At 37.2% G+C, this 21,844-nt stretch overlaps 11 protein-coding genes across 11 annotated transcripts; 4 read left to right on the forward strand and 7 right to left on the reverse strand.

Annotated features, from left to right (window-relative positions):
* Positions 1-340: 340 nt before the first annotated feature.
* On the forward strand, positions 341-2,457 carry SOCG_00158 (CDC7 protein kinase Hsk1). Its single transcript, XM_013162578.1, has 3 exons — positions 341-881; positions 942-1,793; positions 1,844-2,457. The coding sequence occupies exons 1-3, from the start codon at positions 644-646 to the stop codon at positions 2,284-2,286; spliced, it is 1,533 nt and encodes a 510-aa protein (XP_013018032.1). The 5' UTR covers positions 341-643; the 3' UTR covers positions 2,287-2,457.
* SOCG_00159 (60S ribosomal protein L27/L28) lies at positions 2,416-3,043 on the reverse strand. The gene has a single exon (XM_013162579.1). The coding sequence runs from the start codon at positions 2,947-2,949 to the stop codon at positions 2,503-2,505; it is 447 nt and encodes a 148-aa protein (XP_013018033.1). The 5' UTR covers positions 2,950-3,043; the 3' UTR covers positions 2,416-2,502.
* Positions 3,044-3,370: 327 nt separating this feature from the next.
* SOCG_00160 (S-(hydroxymethyl)glutathione synthase activity) lies at positions 3,371-3,781 on the reverse strand (the record flags this gene model as incomplete). The annotated part of the gene is made up of 1 exon (XM_013162580.1): positions 3,371-3,781. One exon carries the CDS (start codon positions 3,779-3,781, stop codon positions 3,371-3,373), a length of 411 nt encoding a protein of 136 aa, XP_013018034.1.
* A 331-nt stretch (positions 3,782-4,112) lies between these two features.
* Positions 4,113-4,430, reverse strand: SOCG_00161 (helper-TIM; the record flags this gene model as incomplete). The annotated part of the gene is made up of 1 exon (XM_013162581.1): positions 4,113-4,430. One exon carries the CDS (start codon positions 4,428-4,430, stop codon positions 4,113-4,115), a length of 318 nt encoding a protein of 105 aa, XP_013018035.1.
* Positions 4,431-4,633: 203 nt separating this feature from the next.
* Positions 4,634-6,977, forward strand: SOCG_00162 (transport complex peripheral subunit Cog6). The gene is made up of 3 exons (XM_013162582.1): positions 4,634-5,102; positions 5,146-6,107; positions 6,151-6,977. Exons 1-3 carry the CDS (start codon positions 4,842-4,844, stop codon positions 6,902-6,904), a joined length of 1,977 nt encoding a protein of 658 aa, XP_013018036.1. The 5' UTR covers positions 4,634-4,841; the 3' UTR covers positions 6,905-6,977.
* Positions 6,442-9,035, reverse strand: SOCG_00163 (ATP-dependent RNA helicase Ste13). Its single transcript, XM_013162583.1, has 3 exons — positions 8,703-9,035; positions 8,574-8,623; positions 6,442-8,524 (listed from the first exon to the last, which is right to left on the reverse strand). Exons 1-3 carry the CDS (start codon positions 8,805-8,807, stop codon positions 7,219-7,221), a joined length of 1,461 nt encoding a protein of 486 aa, XP_013018037.1. The 5' UTR covers positions 8,808-9,035; the 3' UTR covers positions 6,442-7,218.
* Positions 9,036-9,171: 136 nt separating this feature from the next.
* SOCG_00164 (nrap) lies at positions 9,172-12,999 on the forward strand. The gene is made up of 3 exons (XM_013162584.1): positions 9,172-9,302; positions 9,351-12,203; positions 12,262-12,999. Exons 1-3 carry the CDS (start codon positions 9,252-9,254, stop codon positions 12,655-12,657), a joined length of 3,300 nt encoding a protein of 1,099 aa, XP_013018038.1. The 5' UTR covers positions 9,172-9,251; the 3' UTR covers positions 12,658-12,999.
* On the reverse strand, positions 12,845-13,929 carry SOCG_00165 (Mam33 family protein). Its single transcript, XM_013162585.1, has 2 exons — positions 13,536-13,929; positions 12,845-13,486 (listed from the first exon to the last, which is right to left on the reverse strand). The coding sequence occupies exons 1-2, from the start codon at positions 13,850-13,852 to the stop codon at positions 12,988-12,990; spliced, it is 816 nt and encodes a 271-aa protein (XP_013018039.1). The 5' UTR covers positions 13,853-13,929; the 3' UTR covers positions 12,845-12,987.
* A 111-nt stretch (positions 13,930-14,040) lies between these two features.
* Positions 14,041-16,631, forward strand: SOCG_00166 (cytoskeletal protein). The gene is made up of 3 exons (XM_013162586.1): positions 14,041-16,059; positions 16,100-16,375; positions 16,428-16,631. The coding sequence occupies exons 1-3, from the start codon at positions 14,572-14,574 to the stop codon at positions 16,503-16,505; spliced, it is 1,842 nt and encodes a 613-aa protein (XP_013018040.1). The 5' UTR covers positions 14,041-14,571; the 3' UTR covers positions 16,506-16,631.
* On the reverse strand, positions 16,574-18,443 carry SOCG_00167 (membrane transporter). Its single transcript, XM_013162587.1, has 7 exons — positions 17,998-18,443; positions 17,674-17,945; positions 17,564-17,633; positions 17,375-17,499; positions 17,072-17,332; positions 16,824-17,023; positions 16,574-16,781 (listed from the first exon to the last, which is right to left on the reverse strand). Exons 1-7 carry the CDS (start codon positions 18,181-18,183, stop codon positions 16,651-16,653), a joined length of 1,245 nt encoding a protein of 414 aa, XP_013018041.1. The 5' UTR covers positions 18,184-18,443; the 3' UTR covers positions 16,574-16,650.
* SOCG_00168 (GTPase activating protein Sec23b) lies at positions 18,428-21,360 on the reverse strand. Its single transcript, XM_013162588.1, has 4 exons — positions 21,269-21,360; positions 21,050-21,221; positions 20,971-21,002; positions 18,428-20,814 (listed from the first exon to the last, which is right to left on the reverse strand). Exons 1-4 carry the CDS (start codon positions 21,297-21,299, stop codon positions 18,752-18,754), a joined length of 2,298 nt encoding a protein of 765 aa, XP_013018042.1. The 5' UTR covers positions 21,300-21,360; the 3' UTR covers positions 18,428-18,751.
* Positions 21,361-21,844: the final 484 nt, after the last annotated feature.

Raw genomic sequence — 21,844 nt, forward strand, 5'->3', positions numbered from 1 at the left:
TGGGGGTTTGACGGTTAGAGCCCTTCAATGATCGAACTGTTTACTAAGAAAAAGCAAGAAAATGGCTTAGTAAACAAACGCGTGAATTGTCAAATAGTAGATGTTAAGTACATTACTTACTTACTTTGTTACAATTCATAAAGAAAGTATTTAGTCTACGAAAATGCTTGTGTATTTGCGTCTATTTTTTGTCTCTATACCTATCACTACTTAAGATGTCGGTCTAGTAAATGTCATGCTTCTGGATGGGAGGAATTCGTAGACTTTAAATCTTACAAATATAAATTGTAATATATAATAATTAAAAATGTAGAAGAGCTTTAGCATCTCTTAAAACATAGTGAAATGCTCAAAAACTGAGTAACATTGCTACCTTTCGTAAAATTCTTCGTGTCCTGGCTTTAATATATACAAACGATTCAGAGCGCCCACCATACGCGTTTTTCTTTGTTTTCTTTATTTCCCTCGCATGAAATTCTAATACGTTAGTTTTATTGTAAACATCAACTTGTCTATCTTACAATAAAAGCGATATAGAGCAAAAAACTGATGCTACAACGTACTGAACCTTCTGTTCATATGTAAAAACAGAATTCTGTTATTTAGCTAACTTCTTTTTTGAAGAAATTTCAGTTACCTGACAATGTCCAGTGTTGTAACCAAACAATCTGAAAAGCTGGATGCTTCGAAACAAGCAGCAGACGTGGACGATATTGATGAATGTGAGGCTACGGATATTGATGAAGAAAAATCAGATAAATATGAGATGATGGAAAGTCGTGCGGACGTGCCCGAACAGGACCGAGAAGAAATGGAAGAAATTATTAATGTATTTGATGGACTGGAAAATCAATATAAACTCATGGAAAAGATTGGAGAGGGTAAACAAACCGTGTCTTTTTCTGGCATAATCCTTAAAAACATACTGACATAATATACAGGGACTTTTTCAAGCGTATACAAGGCTGAAGACTTAAAATACTACGATTATATTAATGATTGGGATATAGATTCTAAAGGTTTAACAAATCAACCAACATTGGAAGGTTCAAGTAATGAAGGGGCCATCAGCCCTATAAAAAGAAAGCCCAAATTTGTTGCTATCAAAAAGATATATGCTACGAGTAGCCCCATGCGCATTCTGAACGAACTAGAAATTCTTTATCTTTTACGTGGAATAGATACAATTGCACCTTTAATAACGGCATTAAGAAATGAAGATCAGGTTTTGCTCATACTACCTTACTATCAGCATACCGATTTTCGACAGTTTTATAGCAATTTCTCTTACAAAGAAATGAGTGCTTACTTTCGTTGCCTGTTCAGTGCTTTAACCGCTTGTGAAGCTATGCAAGTCATGCACCGGGATATCAAACCGAGTAATTTTCTTTTCAACGTTGAACGAAAACACGGCGTTTTAGTTGATTTCGGTTTGGCTGAACACTGTAGCTTGCCTGTCCCCAAAAACTGTCCATGCGCGTCATCAGACACCGCTAATTTAGCTCGAGAATCATATAAAGATTATGAGCCAGCCTTGGGATATGTAAAAAATGATACTAGACCTAGCAAACGGGCAAATCGAGCTGGAACGCGAGGATTTCGAGCACCAGAAGTTTTGTTGAAATGTCCTGTTCAGACTACAAAAATAGATATCTGGTCTGCTGGCGTCATATTACTTTCTTTTCTTACAAAGAGATTTCCAATGTTTAATTCCAAGGACGACGTGGATGCCCTTATGGAGATAGCTTGTATTTTTGGAAAAAACGAAATGCGACAGGTTGCAGCACTACACGGTATGATATCTGGTGATTTTACAAGAAATTTCTAACTTTAATTTAATTAGGTTGCGCATTTGAAACTAATGTTACTACACTTACCGAAAAAAGAGTTAATTTTCGAAAATTAATATTGTGGGCTAGCTGTGGATCGGCTAGTATTTACAAAGAAAAATTAATGCATAAACCTAGTATCGAAGAAAGTGTCTGTCTAGATTTTCTGGAACGCTGTTTAGAATTGGATTGTAATAAACGCATAACGGCATGTGAGGCAATGGCACATGACTTTCTGTATTTGGATGACCCAACGTTTCCATTTAGCTTTCAGCGTAACGATGCTAATTTAGACAAACCAAGGTTTAATTCACCGTCTATGGAGAACGACTCTACCGAAACCACTCAGCACTTCTCTCGCATTTTAAAAGATGGAGAAGACAATGATTCAAGCATGCAAGAGATATCTGACCTGAAAAGAAAACGTCCTAGTGATAGCATCGATGGCAATCTGTAATTGTCTTGTACTTTATATCTAAATAATCTCAAACTATGTCTATTAATGTTTTATTACGCTCCCTATCTTTGTTGTATCCATTTCTAATTCGAATGACGGCTTTACATATAATATACTCAATCGAAAAAAAAAAATACACATTTAAACAAACCAATTTTTGGTCAGTCCCAGGAAAATTCGTCATAAAATTAAACCAAACAACATTTATTAATCATTTTAAGCAACGAGCTCAACAACACCACCAGCTTGCTTGATCTTCTCCTCAGCTCTGCGGGAGACGTAGCGAGCTTGAACAATGACAGGAGTCTCAGGAAGACGACCCTTACCCAAAACCTTAGCATAACCAGATTGGACGACGTTAATCACAGGGGCAACCTCGGTGTTCTTACCCAAGTACTTTTCGCGGGTTTCGTTGGGAACCAAGGTCCAGAGACGGTCCAAGTTGACACTAGGGCGCCATAAGGGGTTTCTTTGAAGGTGGAAACGGCGCATACCGACCTTACCAAAGTAACCAGGGTGGTACTTATCCAAGTGGGTACGGAGGTGATGTTGACCACCAGCAAGACCACGACCACCAGGATGCTTCCTGTGCTTTCCGATACGACCGTGACCGGCGGAAACGTGACCACGAAGCTTACGGTTCTTAGCAAGATGAGTAGGCATACTTTATTTCGCCTGTTAGGTGGTGGGCTGAGGAAGCGTGAATTTTCGTTTTGGTGTTTAGGGGACACGTACAGAAGCAGTCACAGTTTTTACACATATCCACCATCGTTGTAAACATGATAATACGATATTTTCAAATTGTCTTCCCTGCATTCGCAGCAATGTAGGAACTATAAGATTTGATTTATTGAAAGAATAATGTTACCAGTAAGTGTATACTAAGATCGTAATGACTTGTTGAATCCTCCAAGACTTTTTCGCTCATGCTCATATTGGTATAAAGTAAATTATTCGTCCTTACAATCCATCAACTCAATTTAACAAGTTAACAATTAAATCACCCACCTTTGAGAATTGCATCCAGCATGTCTTTCGTTGGAGACGACTATACTTAAGATTACTCCACAAAAGCCGTAACTCTTTAGGATAGATTCACGAACGCCATCGTTTCTGCTTCTGTATACTTCTGGGCTTTGCTGTCAAAGGAGTAACAACTAGGCTTATTGTCGTAGCATACTTCAACACCAGTAGTTATGTTCTGAACGTCCTTAAGAATCCAAGGGTTTACAAATTTCTGTTTCATGTCGTCGTAAAAAAAGGATAAAGTAGTACCACAAATCTTGCAAAATGATCGTTTGGCTATGTTGGACGATGCATACTGGGATACCTTGTCCTTGGGTTCTAAATTAATATCTTGTGCTGCAAAAGCCATAAAAGGTGCTGAACACCATTTCCTGCAAGTGTCGCAGTGGCAGATGCCAAGTTCAGGCTTCTCTACCTGTACAGAAACTTGAACTGCTTTGCAAAGACAAGTACCGTGGTATTCCGGCATTATAATTAATTACCTGATTATTTATATGAATTAGTTGCTGCGAACACGAAGATGTTTCATAACTTATATAAATATTCACCACTTGTACGTAATCCGCCTGGAATCGATGAATTGCCACGTAAAGTGAAAAGGTAAGAAAACAAATTAAGCAATGTATCAAATAATGGATTCTGACAGAATCAACGATTTTGTTAATGAGCATTTGCTAATTTCGTCGTCACCGACTTCAATAGCATACTAGATACAGCAATTCTTTTTGCTCTGCTCCTTTTCTAACCTTGGGTAAACGCAAACTAGTATCAAGATAGATGCTTTTCAATTTTGTTATAGTTTATGCAAAGTAATAATTTTTGTGTGTTCGGCAGTTTGGGTTGAATGGTCGCCTGCAATTTGGGCAGCTGCTGGCTTGCTGATATTCATCCTTTGTCATGCTATGTTTGCATGCTCCACACAAAACAGGCAACATATTTGGTGTTGCCTTCCATGGCCCAAAAGGATGAGACTCCAGAGTGTTATGGCAGGCAAAACAAGCATAAAACTTTTTACACTCATGGCAGCGTAATGCTACAATATCCAGCTCACTATGATAATGCTGACAGCGAGAGTAGTCATCTAATAACAAACCATGCACTATTGGTGTAGCATTCATTCTTGGTTAACTCTGAAATTGAATGAAGAAACTAAAAGCAAAGTAATTAGTATATAACAGACAGACAACAAAAAACCCGCGAGGAACTTACGATGGTCATTTAGTAATTCAATTTTTATAAATGCTTGAGAATAAAAAAACATTAATACATTAAAAAATAAAATTTTCTTTGCTGCTCGAAAGAAAAGCTTAGTTCTCTTGAAGGACAACTGCGAATGCTTTCTGGCTTCTGTAACACTTATAAAAGATTTGTCCACTTGTCTATCGAAACAAATAACCGAATGGGCCTAGTTGTAAAAAACTAATTATGATAAACATACAATAAAAAAAGTGTATTTAACTAGCTTTCATAACCAGGTCCTTCTCGCGTGTTGTATCTGGAGGGCCGACCATTTTTAACCAAGTACCTGAATGGAGGTAAAAACCGAAAGACCTGACTATCGACTAAAGCGAGATGAATTACTATCGTTTCGGAACTTGATATCAAAAAGTATTGCACAATTGTCTTCTATTAATTATGTGAATCCACAACTAGAGTCAGCATTACAGCAATTGTCAGAAAGGAATTTCAAAAATGAAAAAGAAACTCGAGACCAGTTGCCTTTTGAAGCGTTCTCAGACTTAATCTGGACAAATGGCTCTATTTTGCACGAATTGTCTATTTTAACAAATGTACGACAATGAACAATAAGTTCGAATAAGCTAACCCATATAGCATATTGAATCCATGAAAGAGTCTTTTTCGTCATTCTCAAATTCCGTTGACTCTTATGATTCTCATTGGAATACTAAATCCAAGGCCGCCATGGAATTGTATAGCAAATACCAATCCTTTGAAGCTGAGAAGAAACACGTTCATGATAAACTCAAATGCATTGAATATTTCGAAAAAAATTTTCTAATTTCGGATGAAGATTTAATTCATTTAACTTCTCAAAATGATGTTGATGATCGCTTTTATCTAATTCTTGAGAAAGCCCAGTCCATTCACGATAATACAAACTCTCTTTTTACTCCCGTCAGCGAGTTCCTTAATTATGAATCTCTTGAAGGAATCATAAAGAATATGTCAAGGCATATTGATATTGGTTACACTAAGCTGTACAGATTTGTAGAGCTTGAACTCAAGAACCCTCGAGTAATTCAAACTATGGAAACCAACCCGGAAATTAAACGAGCGATAACAAAACTTTTGTCTGAACACACGACAATTAACAAAACGATAAACCTGATTACTCAGGTACGACAACAGAACCTTCATTCGGCATATGTTACTGCTTTAACAAAAGGTGATGCACTTTCTTCCTCAAAACCAATTGAACTTTCAGCCCCAGATACTATGCGCTTTGTAGGTGATCTTTTAGCTTGGACTCATCAAACGATTGTAAATGAAATAGAGTTGATTGATTCTTTACTTGCTGCTAGAAGACAACAAGTACGGAGTCATCCGGTGTCCCCTTGGGATACACCTAGTGCTGTACAAGAACAATCAATAAATTTACTAGATGGAAGTTTGTATGGTATTTGCCGTCCTTTGCTATCGCGGGCGCAAACCTCAGTACTCGATTTAGCTGATACCATCCGTTTATATAACTTAATCGAGCTGCTTGGATTCTATCAAGAAGCATTTTCGAAAATCGTTCATGAGAATTGCATAATTTTGAAAATACTGAAGACGTACGTTTATTTTTTAACACATAATACTAATTTTATCTTTTAGAATTGAAGATTTTACTTATCAGAGAATGAAAACAGTTATTGACGATGAGTTATATGCTATTTCGTCCTCACTGCCTAAAGTCACTGACGATTTACTACCGCCAGACTTTGTAACCAGCTTTCTTCGGGATTCAAATTCTGTATTCAAAATTCGGAACACGTCTCTAAGTTCATCAGGAGTAGATGAGGAGCAATTCATTACAATCTTCTCTGATTTGTTTGAAAAAGTGTTTCAAATTTGTTTAACTATGGTTAAGGATCAATTATCCTTTCACAAATATGTAATTTATCTACTGAACATTTTAGACAGCTGTCTTACTTACCTAAGGCGCTACAAATTCCTCGCTCCTATACGAGAAAGCTTTGAAAACAAAGAAAATGAATATGTTGAAAAGCTGGTAGAATTGATATATCAGACTTATCTAACTGAATCTGGTCTTTCGGATATCATCAACTTTATAAAGGACAAGGACGATAAGGAAGAACTAAATGCTATTTCATCTGCCCCTTGGGATGAACATGTCTCAAGATTCAATTCTTTTGTTACTATAACCATCTCAGAAATAATCGCGGATCTTCAACTTCTTACAGCTCCACTAATAATGGAACAGGTGATGAAAAGAACAGCAAAAACATTTATTCAATCGTTTCAACAATTCACTCAAAGGGTTCAGCCTATAGTTGGATACGTGTGGCCTTTATCAACCGAGGAATTGAAAATTGCCATGAACATAGATTCAGCTCTCGATTTTTAACTTAACAAGCCATGACCACAATATAATAGATGAACATAACTGTACACTTATTTAGTTGTAATTGATTACATCATTCAAAATTTTTTGGAGTCAAGAGTTAAAGGTCATCATCGTAGAAACAAGAAGACTATTAACTTTTGACTCCTTATTCACAAACCGGTGGCTTTCACCTAAACTACGTACACCCAATTTAAGTCTTCAAATAAATCAAAAAACGGAATGATATGATTATCTTCTTTGTAAGGTGACAGAGTCCAAAAGACTGTATTTTTTATCATATCATAAGGATCTTCTACAGGTAGAGATTCGTAGTTTTATGATAAAGACTTCGGGTTGGGACCTCCATATCTAGGGTTGCGTCTGGCACCATAACCACCGCGGTACCCACCACCATTACCACGTCCAGAATGATTGCGATTATTGTTGCGATTATTATTGTATTCTTGTCCTCTAGCTTGCTGAGCAGCAAGAGTTTGTTCAGCAGTACCAGTTAAAGGACGGGGAACCTGGTAATTTCCATTGGGGAACACATACAAAGAAGGATCAATGCTAGAAGGAATAGGTTGGATCTCAGTGCCTAGCTCGTTTTCAATGCGGTACAAATTGAAACGATCAGCCCAAGAGATAAAACTGATAGCGAGACCACGGTGTCCAAAACGACCAGAACGACCAATACGGTGAAGATAGGTCTCGGCATTCTTGGGAAAATCAAAATTAACAACAACATTTACAGCTTGAATATCAATACCACGGGTCAACAAATCAGAGCAAACCAAGTTTCTACAAACACCATTTCTAAAATTATGGAAAACTCGGTTACGGTGGGATTGAAGCATTTTAGCATGAGAGTAGAAGCAGGAATATCCCAACTCAGTAATTTTTTTAGCAAGCAACTCAACACGGTTGGTAGAGTTGCAGAAGATAATCGACTGATTAATTTGGAGCTTGGAGAACAAAGTATTAAGACAATGTACCTTCTGACTTTCATCGACGAATGCATAGTACTGAGTAATACCTCGCAAAGTAAGTTCATCCATCAAATTAATTTCATATGGCTTGTTGAGATGCTTGTCCATGAAGGCTTTAACTATCAAGGGAAAGGTGGCACTGTATAAAGAAATTTGACGGTTTTTAGGGAAGTAAGATAGTAGCTGCTCAATAATAGGGGTAAATTCAGGGCTTAATAATTTGTCGGCTTCATCCATTACAAAGGTCATACATTCACTGAAGTCGGCTACTCCTTTTCCGGCTAAATCAAGTACACGGCCAGGAGTACCAACGACGATATGGACAGGGTCGTTCAAACGTAAAATATCATCTCGGAGAGTCGTACCACCAGTAGTAACCATAACCTTCGCATTCATATGCTTGCCCAAATTTTTACAAACCTGAGAAGTCTGAAGAGCCAACTCACGAGTAGGAACAAGGATTAAAGTTTGAATCTTGTTTTTTTTGGTATCAACCTTTTCCAAAGAGGGAATAACGAAGGCAGCAGTTTTACCGGTACCATTCTTAGCTCTAGCGAGAATATCACGCCCACTAAGAGCAATAGGTATGGATTCTTCTTGAATAGGGGAAGGGCGTTCGAAGCCTGCTTCGAAAATACCCATTAAAAGCTCACTATTCAAATATTAGTGACACAACTTCCATAAATCTCAAGTTTACTTACCGCTTTAAATAATAATCTTCAAATTCGGTACCTCTAGTTTTAGTGACATCCTAAGGAAAAAGTTAATATATAGTTCAAAGATTTTTAATGTTCGAACAGCAAAGACCAATTATCTTTTCAAGCACTTACCTCAGTCTTGGGTCTTTTGTCAATATTGTTGGCTTGTAATTGAGCTTTCCAATCCTGTTCATTTAAGGTCGTATTCTCAAGTTTTTGAATTAGGTTTTCAGTCATGATGATAAGCTTTTCTTTATGTCTGTCGAAAGAACGATCTAATAAAAATACTTAATTGTTTTCGTTGGTCACAAGAAGTAAGTATCGTAAAAAAGCAGTTTGATTTCAAAATATTAACAATTTCCGTCTTTTGCTAACAGTTTAGGCCGTTTACACTCTTATATATAACCCCTTCAGGGTATTCCAGAAAATTGAGGCCGTTGTTGGTATAGGGAAGGTTAAGACGTGTACAGTTGGAAACAAAGCCTAAACATGCCGAGTAAATTTTGTACAAATTATAATTGAAATTTATATTTAATATTCAAATAAATGTTTTAAAGCAATTTTATAGAGCAATCGTGTATAATAATTTTATACTTTCGTTATGCCCTGTGTCCTGCATTTACAAAATTGCCGGTAATCGAATTTGCAGACAACGACTCAGGAAATTTCATTAGGAGTGTCATGAGTGCTTCAGAGAAAGTCTTGAGTGAGCCATCTAATAATTTCACTGGGGTAAGTTTGGTAACAGTATTAAATTGGGCAATTGCTAACATTGAACAGCAGAATGAATCCATGAACGTGACCAACGATAGTAACGATAGCTTAAAACATGGCACACAGAGCACTAATGACTCTGCAAATCGAAAACGCTTTAAAGCAGGAGTAGACCGGGAAGATTTGGAAAATCTGACTCTTTCAAAAACGAGTGCTTTTGACCTGCAGGCTGCTGAACTGGTAAGAGAAGTGTCAGTCAGCAACAAGTATTTGAAAGTAGCTCTCTCTCTTGTTGAAAAGTTAAAGAAAGTTTTAAAGGGTGTCCCTGATGAGGAGGAATCCAATTTTTGGCAAGCATGCAATAAGTTGGAGAAGTCTGGTACCGTTAAAGTACCGCTACACAAGCCTTATCCTGCTGAAGATACCAATATTAAAGTGAAGTCTTCAAGTCCAGTATCTATTTCACCGGGTATTCTTTCTTGCAGCGGAAAGCATTTTTCAACTCCGAATGGTTGGGTGTACGACTTACTGGTTGAAATGCCTCAGACTCTGTTTACGCCGAAAGATTTTTTGAACAACCGTTATTTTCACAAGCGACAATACTTCCTAGCATGTTTGGCTAAAGAGATTGTCCAGAAATTGGGCAGTGATGTTGAGGTAAAGTATGTCGCTCTACATGGGGATGTCCGCCGACCTATAATAAAAATAAAACCAGTGAATGAAGATTCTTCTGCACGCAAAAGATTTTCTATTGACATAATACCTTGTGTTGCTCCGTTTTTCCCGACATCTAAGTTGCTGGCCCATAAAAATTGTTTGAGAAATCTTTCAGCTGATGAGGAGTTGCTTCCTACTCCGTTCTATAATGCTTCAATTTTGGAGGATCAATCTACGTTATATTATCGTGACTTGGTTAAAAAGTACAGTATTAATTCTCAGTTTATAGAGGCTTGCGGTTTGGGCAGTGTCTGGTTAAACATGAGAGGCTTCTGTTCTGGCATGCATCAATATGGATTTGGACATCGGGAATGGTGTATAATGCTTTCTCTTCTTATGAGCGCTTCAGGGCTTCCTACTGGTAGTGTCTTATCTGCATACTTGAACGCTACACAGCTGTTCAAGGGCGTTTTGCAGGTCCTATCTTCAGACAGTCTTTCAAACTCGTTACATAAAGTGAATCACGACAAATCTCCTTTGGCAATTGTTGACCAGTCTTCGCCTACGTTTATCGATTGTTCGACTGGTTTAAATTTACTATATAAAATGAACCAAACTTATCTTGATTGTTTAAAGACCTCATCTTTGCATTCATTGAAGCTCTTAAATGAAAATGAGATTGTAAACTTTCCAAAGGTTTTCCTTACGCGAGTGAATGTTCCTATCCTTGAATTTGATGTCTCTGGTACCATCCCTGTGCATTTAGAAACAACTTCTGAAAATTATACCGATTTGACGGATTTGGATTCTAAATTCTCATATTATATATCACAATTATGGAATATACTGCGTATAGGTTTGAACGATCGAGTGAACAGACTTGTTTTATCACAGTCTGAGGTTATTTCGTCTGATGTAAAGGACTTGTTAGAAAACAGTTATCCAAGTAAAATTTCGTTTGGACTCTTGTTAAATTCAGAAGTGTCTTTGCGATTGGTGGATGTCGGTCCATCTTTGGAAGACAGTGAAGCTACTACGAAATTTCGTGAATTTTGGGGAGAAAAATCTGAATTAAGAAAGTTTAAGGATGGCAGAATAGCGGAAAGTGTATATTGGGAATCCTCAACGCCTAGTGAGCGTTCCCAGATTCCCATGCGGATTATAAGATACGTCGTGGATTGTCATATATCAAACAAATGCGGTGAAATGGTGAAATTTCATAATGAAGAGTTTCAAATATTTAGTCATGCTAAATTGTCGCCGAATGTTGACACGTACAATGATTATGTACCGGTAACGGAAGCTTATAACGAAGCGGTTAAGACACTTCACAATTTCTCTGATATCCCTCTTAGTATATCGGAAGTTCTTCCTGCAGATGAAGCATTAAGATATAGTTGCAGTCGCGTTCCTGGTTATGACACGTTTGCGACTACCCCTATAAACATAGTTTTTCAGTTTGAATCTTCTTCTCGTTGGCCAGATGAATTGGAGGGCATCCAAAGAGCAAAAATTGCATTTTTGCTAAAGATAGCTGAATATATGGAGGGATTGGAAAATGTTGAAAAAGCGGCTGTAGGACTCGAGAATACGGATCATCCGGCTTTAAATTGCTGCTTTTTACAAGTTCTATATACAAATGGATTTACCTTTCGTTATAGGATACGAAATGATAGAGAAGCTGCCTTGTGGAAAACACTTGAAAGAAATCCTGCAACGAGACAGAAAGGACAAGAGGGTCTTTACACATATGATCATATATTTAAATTCATACCTCAGCATACCCTTGCTATTCAGGCTATTTGTCAAGAACATCGAAGTTATTCTATGGCCGTCCGCCTTGCGAAGCATTGGTTTTACAGTCATATGCTTACCAATCATGTAAGTGATGAAGTGATTGAACTCTTAATAGCAAGCGTCTACGTAAATTCCAATGCTTGGCAGGCTACTGCTAGTGGAGAAACAGCCTTGTGTAGAATGTTACATTTCTTGGCCAATTGGGATTGGCGTTTTGAACCCCTTGTAATCGATTTCCGCCAAAGATTACCAACAAACATACAATCACAAGCTGCTGAGAAGTTAGAAATTTTGCGAAAACAGGATGTGTCAATGAATCGGAATCCGTTCTATATCGTCGTGGATTACGATTTAGAAAGCAAGCATGTTGGATGGAAAACACCGACTAAGATGATTGCTAATCGAATTACTGTTTTGGCTAGAGCAGCCGTATCTGAACTGATGAAACCAGTTACAAATTTCAAGGTAAGTAATTTGAAACCTTTTCATACTATTTTACGAATTTTTTACTAATTTTTCATAGTCTTTGTTCAATAGCTCAATGGACGCATATCATTTCGTGATCGAATTACATGCAGCTAATATTCCTACATACCGTGAAAATGCAAAACTTAAGTATAAGAACTTGAAGTCTTTATCCACTGAAAGACCTGGTTTTTCTCCGGTCAGTGCTTTCATTGAGGAAATACAAAATGCTTTCAATGATTCGATCTATTTGTTTTACAACAAAGATGACCCAAAGACGATTGGTGGTATATTCAATCCTGCCATTATGAATCCACGTCATTTCAAAATTAATATAAATTATCCTTTCAAGGTTGTTGAAAAGGACTCCGTTGTCGTGGACACAACTGCCGTGTGTCAACAGATACAGCAGATCGGTGGTGACTTGATTAAGTCCCTTCGTTTGCAAATTTAATAGAGGATTGACGACTAGAATAGATGATTAGAACGAGCTGATCTTTTCATTAACTGGAACTGAACTTAGATGTAAGTTTGAAGGAAAGGTCACGAGCATGGAAAAAGCGAAACATCGTTTTTTGTGGATATTTTGGAGTTAAATACGGCGAAAATTTTGGGGTTTGGTTTAGATTAAGGTTAATTTTATTTTTAGTATAGCCATTTATACATGTAAAATAAGGAAGAAATTAGGAATTCAAAAAAATGCATTGATTACTTTATGAGAAGTGGGTAAAGTGGGGACTAGTACGTATAAGAAATAAAATAAGCAAAACTAAGCGAAATCATTTTACTTGACGAAATCGCGAACATTTTCCAACCAACGGACATATTCTTTAAGTTCTTTGGTTAATCCGAAAGAAATAACAAAGGAAGCGGTTTCAGAATCAATGCGACGTTCTTCCAAGAAATTGTGGAAAAGGTCTTGAAGCTCAGGATCCAATTCCTTGAAGGAAGGTCCGAGATATTGCTTACGGCGAGACCACTCAGCATCAACGCTGTCCGAGGTCAAAACGTTGGCATCTTTAGAGAAGAAGATGTTTTCAATTTCAAAGCCTTCATCATAAGCCATAGCTTCGAAAGCCAAAACACCGACATCGGGTCTAACAACTTCAATGGTACAAGGTTGGAAGCGACCTAAATCCTCAGAAGTACCAACTTCATCTTCCGGAACTTCTTCAATGGGTTGTTCTTGACCTTTGTTTTCGTATTCTTCAAATTCACTCATTTCGTTATCCTCCAAGGCGGGTTCTTGAGTGTCGTCAGAAACGTTGAATTTAATGTATATGCTATAAAAAAAATTAGCCAAAGTATAACAATATAAAGGCGTAACCTTACGTTTCATCACCGTTCTGTGTTTTCAACTTCACGGTAGCATCTCCACGGATGTCTTCAATTTCATATGGGATGGGAGGTAAAGAAGTGTCAGTTAAAACATGTTTCTTTTCGTAGTCAATTTCAGATTCCAAAGCAGCCAACAAATCTTTTCTGGAATCACTTGAAGCCATACGAATGCCCAAAGGAGCTTTGGCAATAGGTTGAAATCTCTGCAAACGTGCAACTCTAGGAGAAGCAATAGCTCGTTTGGTAGAAAATTGCTTGAAGATAGCTTGAGTAGCTACTCTAAAACGAGGAAAAGCCTTAACAAAACTCATTTCTGAATGAATATCGTTACAGTGAAAAAAATTCAATAAATGGCTGCGTGCTGGTTGGATTTCAACGTATAATGAATATTTCCAAAATTACACAAAATGCCTTTTTTTTGTAATATTATTGTATTTTTTTTATAATATCGTATTTGGAGTACATCATATAGTACAATATACAGAAAGTAGCATGAACTCGTCAATGCAAACTTGGATTGATCGTGCGTTCGCGTATTTCATTTCTTAGGCAATGATACATCTGTGCATGTAATTATTATTCATTTGATTGCCATAAAAGTAAGAAATAACAATTAATTGTTGTATTGTCCAAAGAATGTCCCAAGAAGATTTCTAAATAACTTGACGTGTCGAATCTGCTGTCATTGCTTGATATATATCAATAGAAAGAGGTCTTATTGTTTTTATCACTTTTGGTTGATTTAAAAAAAAAATCCAAAGAAATACGCGTCTTATCGTTTTTGGAAAATATACGCGAGCGGCTGGTATGTACTTTCGGTAGCGCTGAGACTGTCATAAATAATTGTCTACTCATTCAGCCTCTTGATACCCTTGTATATTCTTATTGCTCATTTGGGTTAATTAATATTGTTGAATCATCGGCATTGATGGTTCAGTTCTTAATCATTCCTGTACATTAGTTTTTGATTTAATCTTTGTTTACCTCTGTTTGCATATTTTTTTCTTCTTATTCATTTATTACCTTCTACATGAGTATCGATTATATATTCACTGCAGTTTTCGATCCTGATCAAGGCCCTGTTTTGCAATACCAGTTTCCTCGAACGGGTCACTATGATTTCCGATTCCTTGCAGAAGTAATGTTACCAGATAGGATTCATGAACGAAATGAGGATTGGCTTCAATTTTTTCTTCATTTTCATGAGGATCTTCAGTCGTTTTCTCTTTTTCCTTCGGTTACCAAGGCTATAAAAGGGCCAGACGGCTCTAAAGTTTATCATGTTCTGAATGTTATTCATACAAAGCGGGAGCAATTAGCTAAACGAAATGGTACGTTATCTGCAATGGCTATTTGCACTTCTTTTCCTCACGTCCAAGTGTTGAAGCCGTTATTGGATAGTGCTTGGAAACGTTTCGATGCTTCACCTTCTTCCTTAACCTTAGAGCATGTGTTTAAAGAACTCTGCAGTTACGATTTTAATTCATTTACATTAGATGTCTCTTTAAATTCTTCGGTTATACTGACACTAAACGACTTCCACCGGTATATCAATTCAGAATCCCAAAGTCAAAAATCATTAATGAGAACTGCCAGTCATTCTCGCTCCTTTCATAGTTCTGACAAAAAAATTCCGCCTACAAAAGTTTTACTGAGTAGTTCGACATATGGTAAACCAGGAACCATTACCTGTGAAGTCCCTACTGTCTTCCTACCCGAGTGTGTAGGTGAATATGATATATCCAATCTAATTCAAACATTTATCAACAGTTCTCTTCCTCTATCGAAATATACTTCCAGTCTGCCTATTGATGAAGCTCATACGAATCCAATTATTGTTCTTATAAACTCTCTACTTCTTCAAAAGCGAGTACTCTTTCTCACTAGCAAGCTTCCAGCCCATGTGTTAACCTCCTACGTGTTATCTGCTAGCGCGTTGGCTTCTGGAGCTTCGGGCTTATTACAAGGGTACTTAAACATGACTTTCCCATATGTGGATTTATCGAATGTCGATGAGTTATTAAAGCTTCCAGGTTACATAGCAGGAGCAATGAACCCGACGTTTCAATATCATCAAGATTGGTGGGATTTACTTTGTGATTTAGATAATTGCATCATCCACGTATCGCCTGAACTAACAAAGAAAAACATGAGCTTTAGAAATCTGGAATTAATTGCTTCAGTACCTTATAATCAGCTTTCTTCAATTAACAAGTTGAAGGAACATACCGAACAACAGTTGATAAGTGATCTACAAAAAATGTTGATTCATCGGAACAAAGAATTACTTGTTCGTTGGAGAATTCGAAGTTACTTGTTATCGTTCATTAGAAAAGCAGTAAGCTACGAGTACATGTTCTTGGAATCATCTCCACTTAATCCCCATATAGAAAAATACAAAGTAGAAGGATTTGGTTGGTTTTGGCCAGATCGTACTTCTGGAGTGAATGAATTATCCCTCATGGCCGGGAAATTTGAGGAATGGAGAAAAACCAAATCTTACGAAAATTATTGTCATGTACGTGCATTTCTTTTATGTTGTAAGCTAACGTGCACAGAGGATGGCAAACACAGACATATCAGTAGCATTATATATGGATGTTTCTTACCATTTAGATAGACTTCGTCTTCAGGCCGTGTCCTCTGCAGAAGCAGCTCGCATTTACTTGGCGCTCGAACAGTATATACAGACAGACGAAGATATAACTTATTTACTCAGTTTATGCCCGCTCCACGAAGGGGGATTAACTATAATATCGTACGGACTTTATCATATATCAACCATTGTCCGTGAAAAAGTTGTGAAATTATTAGAAAAAGTGAGTCGACATAAGGTATGAATTAGAGATTGGGTATTAGTTAATTAGATTGATGCTAACCACACAGTATGGACAAATTTTTTTTTCATGTTTGTCAGAAGTTGATAAACTAATGTATGCTTCAATAAAATCTTACTTGGAGTAGTTCAACTTAATAGTTTTCTACGACACTTCTTGATAGATTGGGAAAACAAAAGAAAGGCAAAAGGTTTATATAATAATAATAATAATAATAATTTTAATAATTCATTGTGAGTTCCTTCTTATGATATTTCAAGCATTATTGGACTTTATTTTACTTTGGAACTTTTTGAATTTTCTGGATCTAACTCGCTAGATGGAGAGGAGCGCGAAGGATCATTAGCAATTTCAAGTTTTAGAGTTTCCAATTCTTTTTGAAATCGCATACCAAAAACATCGACTACATATTTGTTAGAATTTGTTAATCAACTGCTTCACTTACTATAATAAGATGCGCCATTCCACACAGACCAACCAAATATGATAACCAAGAAGACAGTTGAATAAACTTTATTATTGTACCAAATAGAGCATGGACACATCGTAGTAATGGAATATAAATATTGGAGAACCATAAAAGCGAATGGTCGAAGATTTTCAGGCAATGCGTTTATTGCTTTTCCTAAAATGGTTTTGGAGTAGCTGGTAAGTTTGTTAGCTTCAATTGTATATATATATCCTAATACATACGCTTTTGACATCCACGTAAAAGAAGTCGGTTTTCCTGCTTGAATTTCTTCACGTTTTCCAACTTGGATGAAGAAGTAGTACCATATCTGCCATAAGGCGTATGATATGGATGCAATTTTTATTGAAGATCCCAAATATATATTCGGTACGTTTGGTATAGCTGGAAAACGCTCCTGGACATGGGATGGGTTGACTAGATGGACTAGCGTATGTAAAACTAGAGGAGGGAAGAAATGAATAAATAGGCTCGTGATCTTATCACTATTTATTGTTAGGAATTTAAAGAATCTAGAATCAACATACAGAGAGTGAAATAAAAGACTGTTTCTCCAAGCTACAACCGACCAAGCAAGAGTGCCGTAACTCACGGAGTAACTCAGAATGAATAACCTGCGACTGAAGGGGAAAACCCATATATATGCTAATAGCTATTGACAAGTCAGAATAAGTACCTTCATCGGTAAAAAGAATTAAACAAAAAAATCAACGTACCATTATATTCCCCCAATAACAGAAATCAGCAATGAAATAAACATAACCTTTACGATGGTATGTATAGTATCTATTTTGTGTCAGTAAATAGTAAAGTAGAAATCTAATACCTTAGTGGAAGGAAAATGAGAAGTTGGATTGTGTACCATATATGAATGTATTCTGGAGCCATTCCCAAAAGTAAAGCCGTCAAAATGGAGGTACTAACTCCCAAAAGAAATGATACTTTGTCCCGAAAACGGACCATCTGACCAGAATTCCACTTTGCCTGTAACTCATCAATGGAATGTCCAAATTTCTCTTTCAATTTCTCGGATTCTTGGTTGAGTTGTCGATGTAATGGTTGTAATTTGTGCTTCTGACGGTTTACGCCATGGCGAAGCTTCAAAACAATTGTTAATTTAATTGTTCGAAAATAAATAAGCGATACGTACCTGCCCTTTTTTCTTCTTATAATGGTTCTGTATCCAGGAGTACACCCGGAGAATGTTTGGAAAGTCCACAAGATCCGACAAGCCTAATGAGTTATCGAGTCCATGAAGAGCGTATCCATCATTTTCATCAAATATGGAATATCCAGACTCAGCATCTGAATCAAATTCAGAATCGTCACTGTTCATTGTGGTTGGTTACGATAGCGACGTACCCACAATAAGCACTAGGAATAAGCGTGATTTATTGAATCCAGATTTTTTTGGAATAGATATAACAGTAGTATAAGGGTTTTTCTTCGTCTTTAACTCCGTGTGAGGTGTAGGCTGGGTGACTACATAATTCGCTGTAAAGAGTATTTATTCACTTATTAGGTCAGAGCATTACCTTAGCAAAGATGAAGTTGTTGAGGCTCTATAAACAAAGGAAAGTTTTAAACAAAGTAAAAACAGTTTATCAAACTCCCATACATCGATCAATTTCCCAAACTTGAAAATACCTGGCCAATTCGCATACAAAAGCATTAGAATCCGAAATTTATTAACTACCCTCATAATATAACAGTCTACTCTCCTCTTCCGTCGATAGACTACTTTTTTGAATACATTGCTTTTTAAGTAGGTCAGAAGGCCTTAAATCAAATTTACTATGCATTTACTGGATTATCACACGATATCAAGTATTTTGCTTGGAAACAATTCCGGCAACGTAGAAACTATACGCCAATAATTGCTCCACATTAATTTAAACTATAATTCATGATACGACTACCATTTTTCGTAAATGTTCCATAAACTTTTGCAAGTTAACATCATCAGTTAGGACGGGCTCGGAACTGTCCGACATGCTTTGGTAAGGAGACGATTCAGCAATAGACACTGAAGGGTTAATCCTGGATAACAAAAATCTAGCTTGACTGCCACCTTGGTCACAAACAATAAATCTCGGAATGGGAAAACGATCTGCCAAAAGTTCGGTCACTTCGAGTTTGGGTGCCAGAAGGAGTTCTTTAATGTTGGTGTACTCTGGCAAATCTTGATATCCAGCATTCCTCCATTGAGCAATTACTGATCCATGGAAAATTAAAATATGAAAGAATGTGTCTAATAAGAGAATTACATCCGACTTGATGGACATCGAGTCAAGTAGAACGGGAATTCCTTCAGGACAATCCAAACTGTAAGATTGAAGAGTAGGTTGAATCATAATTAGCGAGTCCATCACGTCGGAAAAATTCAATGTATGGCGATAAAAAGATGTTTCATCGGGAGAATTGTTAAAAACTTGAAGGAATTGACTACGGCGAAGATGGAACATAAATTGGGGAAATAAGGTGAAATTCGGCAAAAGACGGAAACTTAGTGGGTCACCTTTTCTGTAGTCGGCAAAATTTTGGCAAAGTCTAATAAGAGTGCGATCAATCCATCTAGCCACACCATACTCATCATCGTTGTTGCATTTAAACAAGGCCATGCGAGCTATCAATACAGCAGCAGCTTCTTGGTCAAATGAGTCCGATATACTTTTGGCATGACCAGTAATAAAAGAGCGTGAGATTGTTGTAACGCGAAGTCGATAAGTACCTGAAGCATGTTGATATAACGTTAAAAACTGAATGTATGATTGCGCCGGATGTTGAGAAGCAGGGTTGTTCATTTCTTTGCTCAAATCGAAATATATGGCAAACGTTGACTTTGGAGAAATTGTAGAAATTCTCCAAGAATCCGTCTTGCCTATTCCAATCACAGTATCGCTGGTATTATTACTCTTTTTGCTCTCACCCAAACCATTGCCAATCATGCCACAGACGTTTAATCCCTTTGAGGTTATGACATCCAAAGTAGATGTGAATCCCATTCTGAGATATCCAAATTCATCTGCATTGAACAACCTCTGATAACTTTGTCTGAAAATGGACGTTGAGAAAGAATCTGAAAGTACAATATGACCACCGGTGTAATTGACGAGGCTTTCCATTTCCATTATTCCTACCTGATCCAAACAGCCTGCGAATATATCGACAGTATGGCCAAATTCGGATAGACGTTGAGCTTCCTCTTTGTAAAATCGTCTTGCTTTTTTAAAATGCTTTGCTTTGTCGTTTTCTAATTCGGAATGGGATCGCATTGGTTCTTTTAGTTCGACTGAGACAACCTGTCCAGGGCCTATAGTGCAAGGACCGCCAGCAAATAATTCAATTCGTGCTCCGCTTTTGGGGAAAGCTATTTCTAATAGTGTTGCTGATATCTTCAAAGCAGAACCAGTACATCTTAGAGCACGCTTACCAAGAGGAACAGGTGATGGATCTGGAGAAAGTTGCTCAAGAATATTCAAAAGATGCAGTTCACAATGCTGAACAGGTAAAAGAAACCGGGATGCAGCACCTAAGTTTAGGGTGACACCAGTACCTTGTATAGTAGTTTTGGAGCCCATAGGGCGAAATTGTCCTCCAGATAAGCCGAGCAAGTACTGAAGTTGCATACTGGAGTAGTTTGCATCAGGTTGGAAACAAAACGACTTGGGGATGGCATGGAAGCCAATTTCATGAACTTGAATCACGGATCCAAAAGTAATTAATCCTACAATTGCATCTGGAGGAAGCAGACTAAGACTGACAATGATAGCATCCTTCATGGCCTGAAGTTCGGATTCGGAAACGGCCGTATCGACAAGGAATAAAAACACAGGAGGAGCCTTAACTGGACGAGTTAAAATGTATTCCATAGTTGTATTTTGACTAAGTAGTTCCAAAGGTAAATTATTGGTGGAAATGTCATGATATTGAGGTGGAAGAGAGTTTCTCTGAAAACAAAACGGACCTAAACATTATAGTTAGTTGTAAAAACTCAAGAGTACATCTAATTCATTTAAATCATTTAGTCCAAGGATCTGCTCGGTCTCTCAACAACTGCATAATTGAGACACTATTGAGTTACAGATAGAGGACTTGATGAACGAATCTTCAATTCACTTACAGATCCAGAATCTTGCGCGCAAGTCTACATTACTAAAGATCGTCAGCTAAGCTCCCTAACAAAGGTTCCTAATTCGTACCAGTAAGGATTCAAAACTGCTCGACAAGGAGCCCGACAAGTAATCGGTTCATAAGGAGCGGTAACAAGGTCGGGTTTTGGATGCAAAGGAGTGTACATAGCGCCGATGGGGATCACCGCTCTTGCTGTTTCTGCTGTTGTAGCAGGAAACATATTCCACGACAGACGAATTCCTGGAAAAAGCTCATTAGAAAATCAAAACTACAAAAATTTCACATACCATCTTGATCTTCTATTGATTCAAAATCCATTTTCCCCCTTCAAGACAGGGCTGTTAGCCTTTCTTTTGTTGTATGGATGAAAGCATTTCCCTTTTATCCAGTTAGACCACATTGAAAGAGATATAACGATGTGTTTACCTCACGGTAAGCCACTTAGTCAACTCGTTATTGATTGCTAGTTTATAATACCGAATATTAATGCAAGTACGCTAAATGCAATTTTTAAAGATTATACCCAGGTTTGTAAATATGTAATGATTTTTAAAATAGTTTTATATCTATATATAGGTTTAAAAAATAAAATCTAAAAATAAGAAATATTTCCCAGTAAGTGAGAATGCTCTTAAAGCGGGCAAGTAAGTTCTACGAAAAAAGAGGTACGGAATGTACACATTTGGGTAAAAATGCCACAAAGATTGTATTGTAATTTATAATCTTGATTCATTGCGCTCTTCTTCTCAAGCCGGAAAGAGCTGGATAGAGATTTTCTGCTATGCCTTTATGCCTGTCTGTATGCAATGTAGACTTCATACCGAAAGAAGAAACCTAGTAAACCAGATTACAATTTCATGGGT

This window comes from Schizosaccharomyces octosporus (assembly GCF_000150505.1).
Source record: "Schizosaccharomyces octosporus yFS286 unplaced genomic scaffold supercont6.2, whole genome shotgun sequence".
Lineage (NCBI taxonomy): Eukaryota > Fungi > Ascomycota > Schizosaccharomycetes > Schizosaccharomycetales > Schizosaccharomycetaceae > Schizosaccharomyces > Schizosaccharomyces octosporus.